Genomic DNA, 19,695 nt, shown 5'->3' with positions numbered 1-19,695 from the left:
ATTTGCATACAATGCAATTATCCTGATAGGTGCTGAATGCAACACATCCAGCTGGGTTACTGCATCTCCAGGGAAGCTGTGCATTGGCTGTGTTCTCTTACAACTTTGATGGTAAGTAAACAATCACTCCCAGCACCTTTGGACTTTGAACATTTGAAATAAAAACAATACAGATCTTTGTATGGATAGCACAGCATTCAGGCCTCCTTAGAAGAGCAAGCAATAGGCTGATTCTGAGTCAGTCCTCCATCTTTGGAACATTCATCTGATTTATGTATCAGAAAGCCACATAGGTTATACACTATATAAAGAATTCTTCTTCATCTTTTTCTTCACCGTGGTCTTGCAGATGAAGGGGACATTTTGAGATTACCTTTTTTGTGTCAATGACCCTTTGACCAGCAAGTGACAAAGGATAGATGCTTTCCTTAAGGTCTCTGTTGTTTTTGGAGGGAGCCATGCCTAAGGAAGAGGCTGGCAGTGGCTGGCTACTCTGTAAACCCCTTGGAGATATGCTCAGAAAAGATTGCCTGGGTTTGGAACTGATGACAGTGAAGCCAGTGTCAACATTAGTCTCTTCCTCAAGCTTCTGAAAGCTGTTTTCCCAGCTGAAGACCTTCTTGGTGGCCCCAGATTTCAGATGCGGAGAAGGCAGATGTGGCTGGGCACTGCTAGGTGAGGTGCTGGCCTGGAATGACCAGCTAGGGCTTTTCCACAAAGTGCCACTAGGGCTGGCAGAGATTGGGCTCCCACTGTGGTCAGGAAGCTCCAGAGAACGCACCTGGAGCCTCCTGGCCCGGCTCCTCCGGCTCCTTGGTTGCGGGGTCTTCTTTGCAGGGACAAGAGGCAGGCTGGAGCCCTGCACAAGCATATCAGCTCCTGAGGTGCCATTCATGAGAGAAAGCTCTTCATTCCTAACACCAGCTCCGGAGCTCAACTGGACCTATGGAACAAAGACAGGAAGAACAAGTGAAACATGTTTTCCACTAACTAAGTGCCTCATTCACCCTCTGCCAGACCATGCTTACAGCAGACTTTCGGTAAAGGTGGTTGACATGAATAGAAGTGACAAGAACAACCCAAGTATGAGGTGTCTAATGAGCATCAGTTCTCATCTCGCTTAGGCTCCCTAAATTACGATTTGGGGGATCAAATGGCCACACTATCTGGTAGATCAAGTTGTTGAACAATGCAAAAATGTTAATGCAAAGATTTGAAGCTCACTTGGTGTTGTAAGCAATATACTACCAACTATGCAAAACAAAATCAATGAATCACAAAATGTGGTTATGGTCAAGAGAAGAATTGAAATAAGAATTCAGTCTCCAAAGCTAGCTTCTTTTAGACCATACTAAAAACAATATACATCTTGGGCCATTCTAAGACATATGAGTACTCCAGGACAATAATAATTTGGCACTGTTTTAAAATCAATAGTCTTGAAATTGTTGGGGCACCATTTATTTAAGGTAGAGTACTGGTATTGTACATGAAAACCAAAAAGCGGACTACTTATGAGCAAGCTCCGGTGTTTTGATTCCTAGCAAGTTTACTTAGGTTCCAAATTTACAGCAAGTTAAGCAAAACTCCCATGCAGCAGGTGACTGTCCTCCCTCTGCACAGATTGGATTTCAGTGACCCATGTTCCAGACTTGGACTTTTGGAAGCCTTACATTTTATCCCATGCACAACACTCTCCCCAGAAGCATTTCTGGAAAAGACAACTGTCTCTATCTCCTTAAGAGCTCTTTGAAATTGGTATTTGGGATCCATCCCTGCTTGGCCCAGGGATTTTGATTAATCAAATATCCAAAGGAATGGTACAGAAGAACTTAAATGTATATTACTGATTGAGAGAGGCCAATCTGAGAAAGCTACATAGTGTATGGTTCTAACTATGTGACATTCTGAAAGGGGCAAAACTACGGAGACAGTAAAAAGATCAGTAGTTGCCATGGGTTGGAGGGAGGGAGGCATGAACAGGCAGAGCAGCAGTGAATTTGCATTGGTCAAAACCTGGGAAATGCACCACACCAAGATGGAATTCTAAGGTAATTGACAGACTTTGGGTGACAACCATGTGTCAATGTGGGTTCACCACTTATACCAATGTACCACTGTGGCATTGATAATTGGAGAGGCTGTGTGTGCAGAGTTTGCGGTACCTGGGAAGTCTCTGTACTTTCTGCTTGATTTTTCTATAAACCAAACACTGCTTTTAAAAATAGCTATTTGCACCAGATTGTCCATGTCTGCTCAATTCATAATTGCTAAGTCATGGAAGAAGCCCGAGTGCCCATCGACCCATGAATGGATTAATAAATTGTGGTATATGTATACCGTGAAATACTATGCAGCCTTAAAAAAGATGGAGACTTGACCTCTTTTATGTTTACATGGATGGAGCTGGAAAATATTCTTCTTAGTTAAGTATCTCAAGAATGGAAGAAAAATATCCATTGTACTCAATACTTTTATGAAACCAATTTATAATTCCTCACACTTTCTTACGAAAAATAGATCACAACTATACCCCAGGATGAAGAAGAGAAGTAGAGGAGGATGGGAGGAGAGGAGGAGGTTCGATAGAGGGAGGGAAAACAGTGCAACCACACCTATGGAGCATATTGTAAGGGTATAAGTTAAATCTACCAAGTATAGAACATAAATGTCTTAACACAACAATTAAGTAAATGAGGTGAAAGTTATATTAATTAGTTTGAAGTAACCATTCCAAATTGTATTAATAAAAAGAATCAACACATTGTACCCCATGAAAGCATAAATGTATTCATGATCTATGTGTATATGACTCAATAAAAGGGAAAAAAAAAAAAGAGGAGGGAGGGAAACAGTAGATATTTATCTTACAAGGTTAAGAAGGCATAAATCAGGACACCGAGGAAGCAGGTGTAGAAATGAGTGAATCACTGCACACACTGACATAGTATTTGTGTAGATGACACACATGTGTGCTCTTTCAGTTTTCTCTCTGATGGAAATGGTGAGGTGACTATTACCAAATAGCAAAAGCAAACAAATAAAAAAACCAAACAAACAAAAACAAGAAAAAAAAAAAAAAAAGGACTTCCATTGATTCTTTTAGAATAGAAGTTGGCAGACATTTTCTGTGAAGCACTGTATAGTAAATATCTGAGGCTTTGCTGGCCATGTGGTCCTTGTCCCAACTACTCAATTCTGCCACAGAGCAGCCGCAGACTATACAAAAATGAATGACGTGGCTGTATTTCAATAATACTCTATTTATGAACACTGAAATTTGAATCTCATATAATTTTCATGTGTTGTAATTTTTCTTTAACCACTTAAAGTGGAAAACTATTCTTAGCTCCCCAGCCATAGCTGACCAACCCGTACTCAAGGTCATTCTCTTCTCATTCTCTCTCCCTCTTCCGTTCTCTCCTCCTCCCCATCTCCCTCTTTCCCCCTTCTCTCCCCTCAAGAATAAGAGGTTTTTTACAAACAAAAACCTACCTGGAAGCCCAAAATATGAAACGATGCAATTGGAGCTGCTCCAGCTGAAGATCAAGGGTAGCCCCTGCTTTCTGGATCACCCTTAGCCCCTCTCCCACTCCCAATGTGACTGCAGACCCCCTTTTCAGTCCCTTTGGCTTCTCAAACCCAAGTTTGAAACCACCACTCTAAATTCTACCCCTGGACCAATCCCTTTCACTAGAGAGCTAAGCTACTCAAACCCACTGCCCCATCACAGATGTGCTTCTGCTGTGCCTCACCTGAACAGGTGCCCAGCTCCTGCTGAGGATCACTTCTGCCCATGTCAGAAACTCACTCTAGAGGACACTGTCTAGAAGGCAACACAAGACACACCCTTTGTGCAAATTCACAGGAGCAGTGTGTGTTCCAAACTTTGCTGCACGGTGGAACCACCTGGGACCATTAAAAAACTTTCATGCCTGGCTTCCACCCCCAGATGTTAGGATTTCATTGGACCAGGATACGATCCAGGCATTGGCAATTTTTAAATCCCCCTGTGATTCTTAAGAAAAGGGAATGCCAACGTTTTTTAAGGAGAAGGCTAAGATCCTTAGACCATATGGCAAAAGTGAGTGCAACATTATTAACATAGAAATGCAGTTGTGTGCAGTTGGAATGAAGAATTTCCAGGAGAAACATAATGCAGAATGATTGAGATAAATCCCTTAAAGGGGAATCGAGCTTGCCAAAACACAAATTGAAAAGCATTCGTAGGCATGCTCATCATTTTGAATTCCTCTTTCTAAGAAATCTTTGTAAAATGTTATAAATTGAGAGTTACATTTCTCCAGTTCAAGGAACATTAGCAAGTGTCATTATTAACAGGAAGATTATCACTCATGACTCTAACCTCTCAACAAACAAGAGAAAATACATCATTAAAAAATGATTAAGCTGTTAAGGGGCAGACTCACATTATGAAGGGAAAATAGTATTATTTCTTACTAAAAGTGATTCCAAGAAGATAGCAAAAGAGGATTTCTCCAATACTGGAAAAAAAAAATGATTGCCTGGAAACAAATTTTGTGGACTCTAAGAAACACCAAACAGTGCCAGACTCATTTAAGAGTTGATACCAATCTTTTCCAACTAACTGATCCTTTCAAAGGTACTTATTTTAATCGACTGGTCCAAACCACTGATGCCAACCTGCTATTCTACAGAGCAGAAACCTCCCAAGTAATGCCTCCTTCACAGAAATGTGAGCCAAGATGCTCAGTAGAAGGGCGGTGTGTATGTGTCTGGCTGCATGAGGATGTCAGGAAGGCAATGGAGAATGAGAGGGGAGGAAAAGGAGGGAAAGGAAAGGGAGTGAACAGAATCCCAGGGAGTGCATCTGAAAGGCTCAGAAATGAGGAAGAAGAGCCCTTATGCAGGAGAGCATGGAAATACATTATTTACCTCCAGAAAGACTGTGTTCTCTTCTTCTAAATGGCTAACAGAGAACATAAGAATGAACATACTAAATATCTGTTGATGAAATGAAATATGTGCTTACTTGTGGCAACTGGCTTTTGGAGTACATACCTGTTTTAAAGAGATACATTTAGCTCCTGAGAACAAGTAGTCAATCAACAAATATTTCAGACGCAGCTGTCTGCTTAGGACTTGATTGGAAATAAACATTTCCAATAAACTACTGAAAAGAGAGGGAGAGTCATAAAGTCCGATGTTATATGACACATGAATGAGAAAACATAGGATCAGTTACTTGTTACAAAGATTCAGGTGTTAAATCTTCCAGGTAGGGATGGAAATGAATGTGCTCTTGAGTTCTACAGGAGGTTTCAAAGAGGAAGTGCAATTTTATCACAGCCTTACAGTTGGAGAATTGAAGAATAAGAGAAAGACATCTTGGGTGAAGAGTATGTGAGCACATATATACGTATAGTAGAATATTACTCTGCCACAGCAATGGATGAAATTCTAATATGATAAAGGTCATAGCATGGGTGAACCTGTAACACGTGCTTGGCAGAAATAAACCACGAAAAGACAAATATTATTGTGTGATTCCATTTACACAAGGGACACGTAATAGACAAGTTCATAGAGACAGAAAGTAGAATAGAGGTCTCCGAGGGCTGGAGGGAGGGGAGAATAATGGGTGTGGTTTAATGGGTACAGAGTTCTTGGCTGGGATGATGAAAAGGTTCTGGAAATCAATAACGGTGATACTTGCACATTATTGTAGATGTGCTTAATGCCACTGAATTGTAAACGTTGGTCAGGTGGTAAGTTGAATATGACATTCCTTTCAGCCCAATTTTAGAAAAGAAAGAAGCCTTCCTGAAAAATTTTTTAAAAGGTTTAAATTACAACGTTTGTCTCATATATATTTTAACACAATGAAGAATTAAAAGCAAAAGTGCAGGAGTGAACTTGGCGTTCTGGGAAGAACGGGAGAGTAACAGGCCAGTGTGGCCAAATGAGACGGCAGGGAGATATTAGAAGGGGCTTTAGTCCGTTTACCTTGCTCTGAAGAAAATACCTGAGGCTGGGTAATTGTAGAGAAAAGAGGTTTATTTGGCTCACATTTCTGCAGACTGTACAAGCAGCATGGTGCCTTCTGGTGAGGGCCTCAGGGAGCTCTCCACCAAGGTAGGGGGGTGGGGAGAAGGGACATGTCACACAGAGAGAGGGAGCAAGGGGGTGGTACCCACGTTCTTTTAACCAACCAGCTTTTACATGAACTAATACAGTGAAAACTCATTCCCCCCTGGCACAAACACCACCCACCTCCAACAGTGGGGACTAAATTTCAACATGATCTCTAGAAGGCACAAACATCCAAACTGTATCGGGCCTGATTAGGAAGGACCTTGAAAGCCAGACAAGGGCGTTTTAACCTTATTTGCTCGCCTTTCGTTATTGAGCTGAGAAGGAACATGAATTTGGCAGTCAGTTAAAAATGTATCCCGATAGCAATGCACAGGATGAAACGGGAGGCCTGGAGTCAGGGCGAAGAGTTAAAATGCTGTAATAATAATGCACATTTGAAGTTCTGTGGTTTTAAAGAAGGAAGGTGGGAAGAAGAAATGAGTCCAAAGGAAAATTAGAACAGCTGAGGACTGATTGGTTATGGGGGTTCTGAAAATAAGAGGCTTTTAAAAATAAAACTGGTGTTTCAAGACTTGGGCAAATGGGGGAGAATGAGCAGAAAGGGAGAAGTTGGAGGTGAGGAGGGCTGTGAACGATGACTCTGGTTTTGCTCAGATTGAATTTGATATGAGGCTGAGACATTATGCTTAAGGAATAGGAAATAGGCTGAAACCTCAAGAGAGAGGAGATATAAGTGCAGGATTAATTTAAACAAAAGAGATAGCCAAACTATAAAATGAGTTTTATCTGTTAATCTCAGGGGAAGCCTTCAGGGTAGGGCAGTGGTTCCTCACTGGGGGCAATCCCCCCCGCCCACCAGAACATTGGGCAACTTCTGGAAACATTGAGTTCCTGACACAGGGCAGGCAGAAGGACATGTCACACAGAGAGAGGGAGCCAGGGGGCAGCAGTTCATTGACACAGTGACTTATTGTGTCACAGCTATGGGGATGGTGCTACTGGCATCCGACAGGTGGAGACCAGCGATACCACTGAACACCCTCCAATGCACAGGACTTGTCCCCACAACAAAGAGTTGTCTGGTCCAAAATGTCCATAGTGCAAGGTCGATTTAGGATAGAAAGAAACAGTTGAGTCTTTGGTGGGGAGGGAACACAAAAGGTGTAGTCAGAGAGAATGAACCCCTTAATTAACAGAACTGGGTCCTGGAAGTCCACGCTGGAGACTTCCCAGAAGGCAGGGTGGCCAGCATGCACCAGGGCCAACGATGTCTTGTCTTCGAGCACTGCTGGCCTCTGAGAGAGCAGTCGCCCAGTCGCTGGGGGGAGTCAGACTGCTGGAGGACAGAGGAAGGCTGGTGTCTCACGGTGGGGAGAATGCGGACCCCTCTGCTGAGAGGCTCAGCAAAGGAGGAAGGCAAGACTTTCACGCTGTAGCGTCAAGGCAAGTTTGAAGGAGATGCTGACAAGGGCCTCTGGCAACAGAGAAAAGACTAAAAAATACCACAAGCTCATCAAGTAAGCAAATAAATGGGCGAGTGAGATCCACGAAGAGGAGAAGCCCAGGAGAACCCAGCCGGTGGGCTGGGAGCCGTGCATCCCGCTGACTGAGTCAATCTGAGGGGAAGCCTCCCAAACACTTGTCAATGAGCTTTTTAAAAATAGAGTCAGAAAATTGCTTCTAATTAAAAAGAAATATTTGTTCTAATATTGCAATTAAAAAAAAAAACTTTGCTTGCAACTTTATGCAGTAGGTTATTCTTATTAAAAATCCTGCTAAAATACGGAGGAAAAAGTGGCACTAGAGAAATGGTGATTAAACTTGAAAAGAGAACAAAAGCACCAAGTTTGGCTACAAAAGTAGAGATAGAAGAGATTATCGAAGATTGTCTGACATCTTGTTTTGAAGGATTTGTGATAGGTACCACGTTTCTTAAAATTCTAATGAAAATCAACACTATAGATTAAAATCTTTTCTAAACAAAACAAAAATTTTGTGTAAAAGCATAAACTCTGGAGATAGACAGACCTGAGTCTGAGCACTGATTGTGTCCCTTGCTTCCTGTGTGACCACAGGCAAGTTATTTACACTTTCTAAGCTTCAGTTTCCTGATCTGTAAAATGGAGATACAGTATTTATAATGAAACAATACAAGTTGGCACCTGAGATCTAAGTGTCCACTAACTGTTGTATACATCATATTATTACATCAACTCTCTGCTTCCATAAGTAGAGTACGAAAAGCTATACACAGTGATTTACAAGACTGACACTTGTGTCAAATATTTTTGGAATATTCAAAGCATGAGGAGGACATCTAAGAAAAAAAATATTTTTGGAATATTTTTGCCAATCTGACTTTCAAAGTTATAGAATAAAACCACTCTCAATACCAGAAGGGTACAGATCCTGTACTCTTGAAAAGTAATATTAAAATTGCTTAATCCATCTGCCATATCCACTAAAATTGATGCTGAGTATCTTTTAACTATTTCCCAAAATTGAATTGAATCCCACCTTTTAGAGATGAAGTTTTGCCACCAGTGAAGCTATACACAGGGTAGTTACAGTAGCTTTAAGTCACAAGGAGAAATGACCTAGCTCAGTACCATCTAACACAGTAGTCACCAACCACATGAGCCTATTTAAATGATGAAAATCAAATAAAATTAATAATTCTGTTTTTCAGTCTCACTAGCCACATTTATAGTGCATGTGGCCAGTGGCCACCCTACTGAACCATGCAGATGGGAAATGTTTTCATCCTTACAGAAGGTCCTACAAGACAGACGGTGTTAGTCTGGAGAAATGGGTCTCAGTAACAGGGAAGAAAGAAGAGTGTATGTGTGGAACTGAAACAGGGGACTTTCCCCCACACGTCTATGTCTTGGAGAGTTGTGTGGATTCTAGTTCTGGCAGTGACTGCGAAGGATCCAGCAGTGAGGTTCAAACACTACAGGGACCCCAGGGAGGATAAGCAGGGGTGACTTTCAGCTCATTCCAATGAAAACTTAGGAGAAGCCACCAGAATGAGTGGCTGTTGGCCGAGATCTGTTGTGAAGACTGGAAGCCCCAGACGGTACTGATGTTGGGCTTATGGGCTAATGTTACTGATGTGTCCTGCCCAGGTCCCAAGAGCAGGTCACCACCCCTGGGGAGTGGAGGAGATGTGTGTGAACTTCCCCGTTTGACTCAACTTGGGAAGCAGCCCCTTGTCAAGGGGAGACCTGAGAGCTGGGCCTCAGAGGAGATGAGGGGGAAACGTCTTCCTTCACGCTAAGAGTTTGGCCTGGGGCACCTCCTTTAGATGGGGGTAGAGAAGATGCACAGGAGACCCAGGCAGGACCCAGAAGGCATGTCTTGTCTGGGAGCTCTGAGAATAAGAACTTGTAGAGGTGCATGTAAGTTATTCTTCCTGTGCAGGGTTTTCCCTTTTTATCCTCAAATCTTCAGAGAGATCTTACTGGAAATTACAGCCTGGTCTCAGTAGAATTGTGGGAACTTGCCCATAAGCCCAGTGTGGTGGTGGCAGCAGTTGCCAGGGGAGGACACAGGGCCTATGGCAGATGGCAACCCCTCCAGGGTCAATATCAACGTGCCAGCAAACATGGCCTGGTGAGGAGACCTCTGTGGAACCTGCGGGACCTGCTCTAGCCCATGTGAGGAGCCACCTCAGAGGGACGGCATCCCCCGGGCAACCATGATCTTCTTCCCTGTCCAGCTTTCTGATTGGTCCTTTTCAGGTCCTCTCACTGGCTTTGCTTCCCTGTCCCTCCCCCTAAAGTGTGGACGCTTTCCAGGTTCCATTTTGACCTCTTCTCTTTCTACACTCTCTTTCTTGGTAATGTTAATCCTTCCCCCCACTTCACCTCCTTTATTCACCATTTGTCACCCTGACTTATGTCACCAGCCCTCACTGCCTCCTGAGTTCCAGCCCTCAGGGACCAGCTGGTCTGTCTGGGCCTAAATAATCTGCAGACACCTCGAGCCCAGTGTGTCCTGACCATTCCCACCTCCCTCCACTTCACCCTCTAATTCACTGGCAGATTCTGTCAAGTCTACCTCGGAACTTTAACTCCGCATTTCCATTGTGGTTTCCCTATTTCAAAACATTGCTGCCTTTGACGGGACGGTGAAAGTCACGTCTGAAGTGGTTATTCAAGCCCCCATGCAATCTGTCCTTGACAGTATCAGCATCAATGTCCTAAATTGTTTATTATAGGTACGAGCACGTCTGCCCCTTCTCTAAAAACCGCAACAAATGACTCTCTTTAAATCCCGTTTTCTGTCCCACTCCATTTTCAAAGAACCAAAAATTGTTCTAAGAGCATTTGAATCTCTAGCCCCATGCCAATGGTTCTCAACCTGTGGGTCGCAACCCCTTTGTAACAATGAAAATACGTCGCAGCATTAGGAAGGTTGAGAACCACTGCCCTATGCTCAGCTGATTAGGTCACCCTCCAAGTCACCCCTCCCCCACGCAACCTTCCCAGAAGCCCTTGTCAATTTAACTTTCCCCTTCCCCACACTCAAGGTGGGTAGCAGAGAGTTGATGTAATAATATGATATATACAGCGGTATATATCACTTTCCCCACAGGCCATCTGGTTCCGTGGGCACCTGTGGGAATGTCCAGCTCCCCATCAGACTATCCATCAGGTCAGTGTGATACTGCATACAACACCCAACCAAAGGTCAAGTTTCAAGTAGCTTCCAAGTTTAATTTACGAAGTTCCCCCTATTGAACATCAAACAGAGAGGTAAGATCACCAGTTCAAACTCAGAGTCTGCCAGAAGCCTGACGCCAATGACATGGATTCTATACTTGGATTTGCCTAAGCCAGGGGCACCCAAAAGATGGACGCATCAGCAGGGAAACCAAGCTTGAAGGACCATAGTGTGGAAAACTGAAAAACAAAACACAAAACTGTGGCTGACAGAGCCCAGTCATGGAAAGCTGAGAATTGCCAGTAGCTGGCTAGAGACACTGCATGAGAGTGATGTGACAAGACAGATGAGTTGATTGAGGACAGGGTTTACATGGCAGGGGTTTGAACAAAAGAAAGGGGCCTCATCACCCAGGTGACCTCCCCTCTGCACACACCGACGGCAATGCAGGAGGAGAATGCAGAGGACGGCTAACGTGGAAAAAGGGAAGAGTGAATCTGAATCCAGTATAATTCTGTGCCCCCTGGGAACTGAGAGTGCCAGGTGAAACTGCCACATGGACAACAGGATCTAGAACAGGGTCTGCCCAGAGCAGGCATTCAACTGATATTGGGGAAATGAATAAACATGAACTTACCTGCTCATTTATTCATACACTCCACTCATTTACTGAGCATCTGGGAGATACCCTCACGTCACACTCATCCAAAACATACGAGTTAGACTCTGAGAAGCATCAGATAGTCTGCAATGAGGAGAGGTCATGTGGAAGAAGCATTGCTCACAGTGGGTGAGACAGTGAGCTCCTCACCCCACAGATGGGGGGTGCATGGTCTCTGCACGGGCTCCTGCAGTTTCCACTGTACAGAGCACCTCGTGTATATTCTCTTATTGGATCCTCATGACATAAATTATACAGATCAGCACCTTTGACTGGACCCATCAGTGGCTGCTCATTACATAAGGATGGAACAGAAGCTACTTAGCCGGGCACTCGTTCATTCAGATAAGAATATTTTTGCCTACCATGTACCAGAGACAGGAGTGAACCAAAAAAGTCCCTGCCATCTTGGCACTTGCATTCCAGTGGCTGCCACGTTCCTGATGGTCCAGCCTCTAGCCACCTGCTCTTTTTCTTCCCTCAGTCACTCTGTGTACTCCAGTCATATGGAATCTGAGGCAGTCTGCAGTTTGCTGGACATGCCCTGCTAAGGAAGTGACCCCCCAACCCTGTAACTCACTGTGTCTTTTGTTTGGAACACCCTTGCTTCCCTTTCCAACTGTCTAACTCTTTCTGGGCTGTCCAGCTAGGTGGGCCCAGGCATCACCCCTCAGGAAAGCTTTCCCCATCATGCCCAGTGGGTCTAGCACCCCCATGCACTCAGGTCCCCTGCACACACATGCCTCAATCCCGGCCCTGTAGGAGTGCTGTCTGTGGAGAGGTTCATTTGTGGTTATGGTTCTTCCTTGAGTAGGCATTTATTTTCTTACTTTTGGTGGACATCGGTTACTTTATACCACTTTGTATTTGTCACAGAAGACACTCTAATCTTCACTGGGGACCTTCAACATCCCCTAAGAGTCCCACAGAACAACAACCCAACTTCACACAGAATCTAGAATAGAGAGTGGAGACTTTACCCCCACTTTATGTATTTATCCATACAATCCTATCCCTTTAATGTAATAATTGATTTAGAGAAGAGAATCTGATCCAAGCTGGTCAAAGTGAAGTCACAGATGTTATAGGGCCATTGGTGGGTGAGGCTCTCAGAGCCCATGTGAAGGCTGTGGTCCTCAGAGCTGCTGGCAGCCATCCAGGGTCCCCATGGGGATGGCTGTCTGAGGACAGGGCCAAAAGAAAGTCAGCAGAACTGCCGGTAGGGTCCTGAGCCTGCAGTTTACGACTTGGCCTACTTACTAACTAGGAGGTTTGGGCTGGATTTCCTATCCTGAAACAGTCACTCCATTCTAAGAGTTGAGAACTCGCATGGTCGCTACAAGTTGTCTTTTATGACATCTCGTAGTCAAGCCTTCATACACTTTCCTCAGGCACTTTTGCGATATGAAGCCAGAAGCCATATTTTCTGGAAGACAATCTCCTGTTTTGTTTGCAAAAGTAAACTTACCGATAGAAAGGAGACTAAGGAGCGGTGACCAAATCATGTTTCAGAGTGAAGAAATGGAAGCCCATGAGCCTTGGAGACCCTCAAGAGATTAGGAAGGGGTGGCATCTCCAAGGGGCCACTAGGAATGTGGAATTAATGCTCTGCTCCCACTTGGGCGGTGGGCAGACTCATAAAACTATCCAGAGAGGAAGAGGGCTATTTTCCAACCACTCACAGGTTTTCCCTTTATCCAAAAAAAACTCACCTTCTGTACTCCCCAAGTAGGAATCAGCTTTCCAAAGTAGCTAAGACTATAAGCTGTGGTTCCAAAGTACAAAGGTCAGGATGCTTAAGGAGTGGGCACAATTGACCCCACGCCCCTGCTGCACACACACATTGGAATTTTTGTTTGACAGTGATGTCAATTTTTAGCTCTGGAGGGTCACTATGACTGGAAGAGAAACTTTAAGTGCCTTGGAAATTAGGGAGTTATATCATAGGCAACATACCTATCCACTATGTGACCAAGAAGGCAAACAACTTAGAAATAATTTAACATGATTCATACTTTATTAACCAAGAAGTGAAAATGATGACAACAAAATTAACTAAAGAGAAAGACAACTGACCTTGAAGCCTGTTATTACTTTATCCAATAGGCTATAAGGGGCTTTCTGATCACTTCTCAAGGACAGAAGCCAGAATATTTTTCTGTAAATATCATATTCACATCTTGTCTGCATATTTGTATGTACACACACACACCCATAGTGCCCTCGACTGCTACAGTGATTAATTACAGGACTGAGAAAATTGATAGATAGACGCTTCCTAGCTATGCCTAACCCCTCATACCTCGGTTTTCCCATCTGAAAAATGGGGACAATAGTAGATTTCTAGGTTTTTACAATTTTTAAATAAAATTATCAATTTAAAATTCTTATTATAGAGCATAGTATGAACAATAATAACTAAAAATGAGTTATGGGTGCTCATTTAACTATACTTTTTAACTGTTAGGATGTTTCGAGGTGACAACAATCTGTACTACAGGAAGATACCAAAACTGTACAACTTCCATTGTAATAATGAAGAGACTGAAGCCTCTGGTCATCCCTAGTAAGTGGCAAAGCTCAACCACCACACCATACATGGTAAGAGACAACACTTGGTAGCTATTGTCATCAAACACACACACACACACAGTTTGGTTCCAATAGCATGGATAGAAAATAAGGCTTTCATTTCAAGATTGTCTTTTGAAAGATTTCTGACTAACTTGATTTGTGACAAAATTTGACAGTGATACAAGATGTTTAAAAATTAATTCCACAGGACTCCAAATTTGCCATCCCCAAATACAACTACATCCTGAACTTCCTTAGGTCAGTCTGAAAGAGATTTTGATCCTCCTGAGCCCAGAGTGGGCAAGGGATTTGCACATAGTTGAACAGCACAGAAAAAGGCCAGGCTGAGAAAGAACACTGTCAGATTCTCCTACAAAGTCCTGTGTCAGCTCCAAGGTCACTGAACCTGAACTTTCTCACCTGTCAAATGAGAAGATTTTATTACATCAGTGACTCTCAACCCTGCTACATATGAGAATCATCTAAGAAGTTTTAAAAAAATGTCTAGTTTTGGTTGTTCCCAGACATTGACCTCTTGGTTGCCTGGGGTGGGAATCTGTGAAGCTTGGAGAGATTCTAATGCGCAGTCCAGTCTGAAGATGTCAAATTACACAGCTCCACACACATCTACGACATCACAGGGAGGAACAGAAATACCTGAAGCAGAATCTTGTTGCCATCGTAGTCCTGAGTCTGCCACCTGGTGCTGCTGATGGGGACGCAGGGATTGGGTAGAAGGGGCACTAGCTGGCCGATCTCCTGAACTTTAAACTGCAACACCGAAGACTCTTTGGGGTCCACAGACATTCCCAGGGGCAGCTGCTTCAGGGCCAGCTGCACAACAAAGTTCTCAGTGGCATAGAGCGCAAAGAAACAAAAATTACTCCTTTGCAGGGTGGCTTCTCTCTGCAGAATCATCTCGTAGAGTCTGACGGCGTCCTCGTAGTTATCAAAACCACAGTAGAGCGTCACCCTGAGGACCTCCACCCCGCGGTGCGCCTGCCTCACGCCCCAGACCGGCGTCTGGCTGTCCAGGCTGTACAACTCCTGATCGGCCAGCAGGTAGGGACACAGCCTCGCCTGGGCATCCCGGCTGGGGTAGCGCTGCCACGGCGCGTGCCGGAGGGAATCCAGAGCGCGGAGCAGCCGCTGCTCCCCGAAGCTGTCACGCAGGAAGAGCAGCACGGACACCCCGGGGCAGCGCGACCGCCTGGGGTGGGCCTTTTGGTAGGATTTCACTGGACTGACCCTCTCAGACACCAGGAAGAGACGGACCTCTGGGCAAATGCAATCCAAGAGCTGATCCACAGTCCGCTGCAGGAGCGGGCCGTGCCCAGAGTTGGCGAGGAGATGGACGGTCATGGCCAGAGGCCCCTGTGTCTCTTCCATGGTGGGGCCCGCCCAAGGACCACAAAGAGAGCAAGCGTGGGAGGCCCACCCGTCAGGCTCTGAAATGAATGCGGGAGAAAACCGTCAGCTGCGGCGGCTCCTGCCGAGCAGGGCAGAGCGGGGCCCTTCCCTGGACTGGCCGTGCTCCCGGCTGCTGTGCACTTGTCCGGAAGGAAGCTCGCTCAAGTTCAGGCTCAGCAGCCTCGGCTGCACACAGCGGCAGGGTCGCGTCATGCAGCCTGTGCATAAAGTCAACTGTTGTGTTTGGCCATTTCAGGCATTTCCCAGGGTTCCTGTTTGACCTAAAAACCTATAATTCTGAGAAACACCCTTGTGGGTGGTTCTTACAGACACTCAGAATAAAGGAAATGACTGGGTAAAAGGAACATGAGTTGGCTCTGTCAGGCCGATAGCAATCTGTGCAGCTGAAAAGACAGCCATTTTACTGACCACAATGGGCTCTGATTTCCTACTGACCGTCTCGGTGTTTACAGTAGCCAGCCAGGCCACCTGAATACAATGACTTCTTTAAAACAATTCTCGAAACTTGTCCCCTTGCCAGGTTTTTTTTACCCTTTGTCTGTTTCATTTTGGTTTTGAACATCTTATGCGAGAGCATGAAGAGAAGCTATTTTACCTAAATAATTCTGACTTCGCTGTAAATTATTTGCTCTACTGAAAAGCTTGTGTGTGCTAAGGAAACCCAGAGAAAGTAAGTCTCCCTCTCCTCACGTGAATTCTCTAAAAAATGTGGGGGCTTTCCAATAATGATCGTTCCTATAATTATAATTAATTATGGATAATCATAATTAGCAATTATAGTACTACATAATTATAATGTATAATTATAATTACAATTATTTTCATATCTATTGAGGTTTCACTATGTACCAGTCATAAACTGTTCTAAAATGTAATATAAATTAATTTAATCCCGTAACAAAGCTATGAGAAAGAAACTAATATCCCAAATTACTGATGAAAAAACTGGGGCATAGAAAAGCTGAGTCGCTTGTTCAGGGTCTCACAGCTGAGAAGCAGCATATGAAAGATTTGAACCTCGGAACCTGATGCGCTGTCTCTCTGTTCTCCAGAAGTCCCAGCCCAGAATTTTCCTCCTATCAGTAGGGAAGAGTTGCAAAAAGAGTTCCAATTGAGGACAGTCTTTTAGCCACAGACTCTTGTGCCACTGAGTCTGAAATGATCTTCAATAAGAATGTTGTCAAGCTGTAAACATAACACTCACCCTAATGTGTCTAAACATCAATTTAAAAATCATTCACTATTCGGATAGCTGTGCTGCTAAGTAGGTACAGATAAGTACATTTTTCTAAACATAATTCTTGTTTAAAAAAGCAATTTATTAATGCTTATAATGGAACAGCATGTCTTTTTCATAAATTAAAAAAAAGCTCTTTTGTGATGAAAATACAACTTAACCTTTTATTCTATATATGTGGATTCCTTGGGGGGTTTTGTTTGTTTGTTTGTTTTTTGAGACAGAGTCTCTTTCCATTACTCTTGGTGGAGTGCCGTGGTGTCTTAGCTCATGGCAACCACAAACTCTTGGACTTGAACAATCCTCTTGCCTCAGCCTCCCGAGTGGCTGAGACTACAGGCATCCACCACAATACCCAGCTAGTTTTCTTCTATTTTTTTGTAGAGATGGGGTCTCACTTTTGCTCAGACTGGTCTTTTTTCTTTCTTTTTTTTTTTTTTTTTTGGAGACAGGAGCCTCAAGCTGTCCCCCTGGGTAGAGCACTGTGGCATCACAGCTCACAGAAACCTTCAACTCCTGGGCTCAAGCAAGTCTCCTGTTTCAGCTTCCCGAGTAGCTGGGACCACAGGCAACGGCCACAATGCCTGACTATTTTTTGGTTGCAGCCATCATTGTTGTTTGGCGGGCCCAGGCTAGATTTGAACCTGCCAGCTCAGGTATACGTGGCTGGTGCCTTAGCCACTTGAGCCACAGGCACTGAGCCGCTCAGGCTGATCTTAAACTCTTGAGCTCAAGCAATCCACCTGACTTGGCCTCCCAAAATGCCTAGATTATAGGTGTGAGCCACTGTGCCCAGCCCATATATGTGGATTCCTTTAATAGTGTAATAACAATAAAAATGTTTATTCATCCCAAATGTTGAAATCACTGTGACAGGAACAGAGGGTAGATAATCACCGTGTCCCCACCCTAAATGATGTAGTCAGTCCATGAGGAAGGGCACTGCAGGACGCCAGGGGACCCCAGGAGGAAAGTCAAATATTATTATCCAAAGAAAGGAATTATTTTTATTTGGATTTACTTTCTAAATGTAACCTACAATTCTAATCATTTGAGTTTCAAAATTCCTACACTTTCTGCACTGGAAAAATATACAAATATAATTTATAACAGATAAATTGTTTTTCGATTACCACGAGCAGCTCAGTAATTAAATTCATTTTGTTTTCACTTTCAAAAAAAATTAGCTTTTTTTTTAAAGGCATTACAGCTCTCAACCTTTTTTTTTTTTAATGCTTTACTTAATTCAATTCACGCACTGGCATTGGGAGGCAATAACCTTCTCATCCCTCAGAATGAGCCCATGCTCCTCTCCCCATCCTTCCACTTTCAGCTGTGTAGAGTCAGTGCTTTGGGCAGAAATCTGGTTTTTGAAACAGACTGTGAAATTCTGGAAATAACTATAAAGATTCAAGGAGAAAATGTATACCCCTGAAACAAAGGTATTAACTCACAACATTTTATAGAAAGGAAATGTTTAAAGTCTTTTATAGGAAAAGGTTTTGCTTCTTGATGTTGTTCTCATCTTCCATATAATGCTGAAAACATGCTTTTTTCTTTTCCAGGCTGTCATTTCTGACAGTATTGAAAGGATTTCATTAATCTTCTGGCAGCCAAAGGGCCAAGAAACCCGGGCAGGGGCCAGGAGGCAGGGGACTCCCATCTCCTTTCTCACTAACCATCTCACAGTTACTTCCCCAGGAATGATATGACACACCGATGTGCCCGATAACCACCTGCCCTGTCACCCGCTTCCACCTGCCACAGATGCCAGGTCTCAGCTCTGCTCCCTGACGCTGTGTTTGTATAATGGATCTATTGAAGGCACAGACAAAAATACTAAGGGACGTCATTAGCTCTGACTCTCAGCACCTGGGCAGCTGATGTGCCATTCTCTACCTTATTTTTCTTAAACTTGGCAACAATGCCCAAGTTTCTGTCAATCACTAGTTCCTGGAGTGTGGCCAGGCAGTTCACGCTTTACAGCAAAGTGGGGCAGCTGGTGACAGGAAGTAAAGGGAAATCTAGGAAATCAGCTAGTTAGGAGGACTTGTTAGAACCCAGGCAGGTCCCCAGGGATTTGTCCTTTCTGCAAGTTTCATAAGCACTATGGGTTACATTAAAACCCTGAGCTTCCCATCACTGCCCCAGGAAAACTTTGGAGAGAGAGTTTCTTCCCATCTTTAATTTATGCAATATGCTATTGACCACACACGCTGAGAGCCAGGCACTGTGCTGGGACATAGGATGGATAGTCAGCACGTCCCACCCTCAGTGATGCAGTCAGTGCTGTGAGGAGGGGCACTGTGGGATGTCATGGGGACCCCCAGGAGGAGCCACTGACCTAGATGAGAGGATCCAGAAAGCCTGCAAGAAGAGAGGGTAGTAGAAGTCCTGAAAAGTGAGGCAGAATGAGCTAGGCAGGTGAGAAGATGGGTGTGGACTCCAGGGAGAGGGAGCTGGTGGGAGAAAGTCTCAGGACTGCGTCCCCCGGGCATCTGCAGCAGGTCCGGATGACCAGAGAGTGGGGACGACAAAGGGGAGGCTGGAAGACAGCCAGGGGCTGGATCAGGAAGGGCCTTGCATACTACGGGAAAGGTTTGGGTTCCATGCTAACATGAAGGGCGTCAGAGAAGAGTCAGCAAGTGAATGGAGTGATGCTCTGCGGAAACCACACCCAGCACCTGCCAAATCCATCAATGGTCTTTTTAGCCAGGTGGATGACGCAGAAAGCTGCTGTGACCAGTCCAAGAAGGCCTCCTAGGTGGCACTTACAGGTGTTTGGGTGAGGCTGCAAGTCACCAGATAAGGAGTCCTAGAGAAGGGGGCTGCTGGAGTGAAGACAAGGTGTGCAGATGTGAGCAGATACCCAGGGGACACTGGCATGGACACAGCCATTCCTCCACAGCCTCCAGGGGAACAGCAGACCCCTGGGTCTGCTGGGGAGCAGCTGGTCTCCAGAGAGCTGGAGACTAGATGAGACAGCTCAGAGAGAGAACACATGATAAGGGGTGGAGAAGGAAGAGGACAGGGCCTGGGGAGAAGG

The 19,695-nt window shown here is 44.4% G+C and overlaps 1 protein-coding gene across 2 annotated transcripts; it reads right to left on the bottom strand.

Annotated features, from left to right (window-relative positions):
* Positions 1-301: 301 nt before the first annotated feature.
* On the bottom strand, positions 302-15,370 carry FAM124B (family with sequence similarity 124 member B). Of its 2 annotated transcripts, none has more exons than XM_003784900.1 (2): positions 14,631-15,370; positions 302-914 (listed from the first exon to the last, which is right to left on the bottom strand). In XM_003784900.1, the coding sequence occupies exons 1-2, from the start codon at positions 15,368-15,370 to the stop codon at positions 302-304; spliced, it is 1,353 nt and encodes a 450-aa protein (XP_003784948.1). The 2 variants fall into 2 exon arrangements, with proteins under 2 accessions (XP_003784948.1, XP_023366122.1); XM_023510354.1 differs by having other exon boundaries at positions 302-943; positions 14,639-15,370.
* Positions 15,371-19,695: the final 4,325 nt, after the last annotated feature.

Source organism: Otolemur garnettii, unplaced genomic scaffold, assembly GCF_000181295.1.
Source record: "Otolemur garnettii isolate 467f Iridium unplaced genomic scaffold, OtoGar3 scaffold00013, whole genome shotgun sequence".
NCBI lineage: Eukaryota > Metazoa > Chordata > Mammalia > Primates > Galagidae > Otolemur > Otolemur garnettii.
Note: the sequence above shows the minus strand (reverse complement) of the source record. Positions and strands in the feature narration are given on the sequence as shown.

Coding starts and splice junctions, on each gene's coding strand:
- FAM124B (XM_023510354.1), bottom strand. CDS start 15,370: ATGGAAGAGACACAGGGGCCTCTGGCCATGACCGTCCATCTCCTCGCC. Junction 944..14,638: donor GCAACAAGATTCTGCTTCAG/GTATTTCTGTTC, acceptor TTTGTTCCATAG/GTCCAGTTGAGCTCCGGAGC.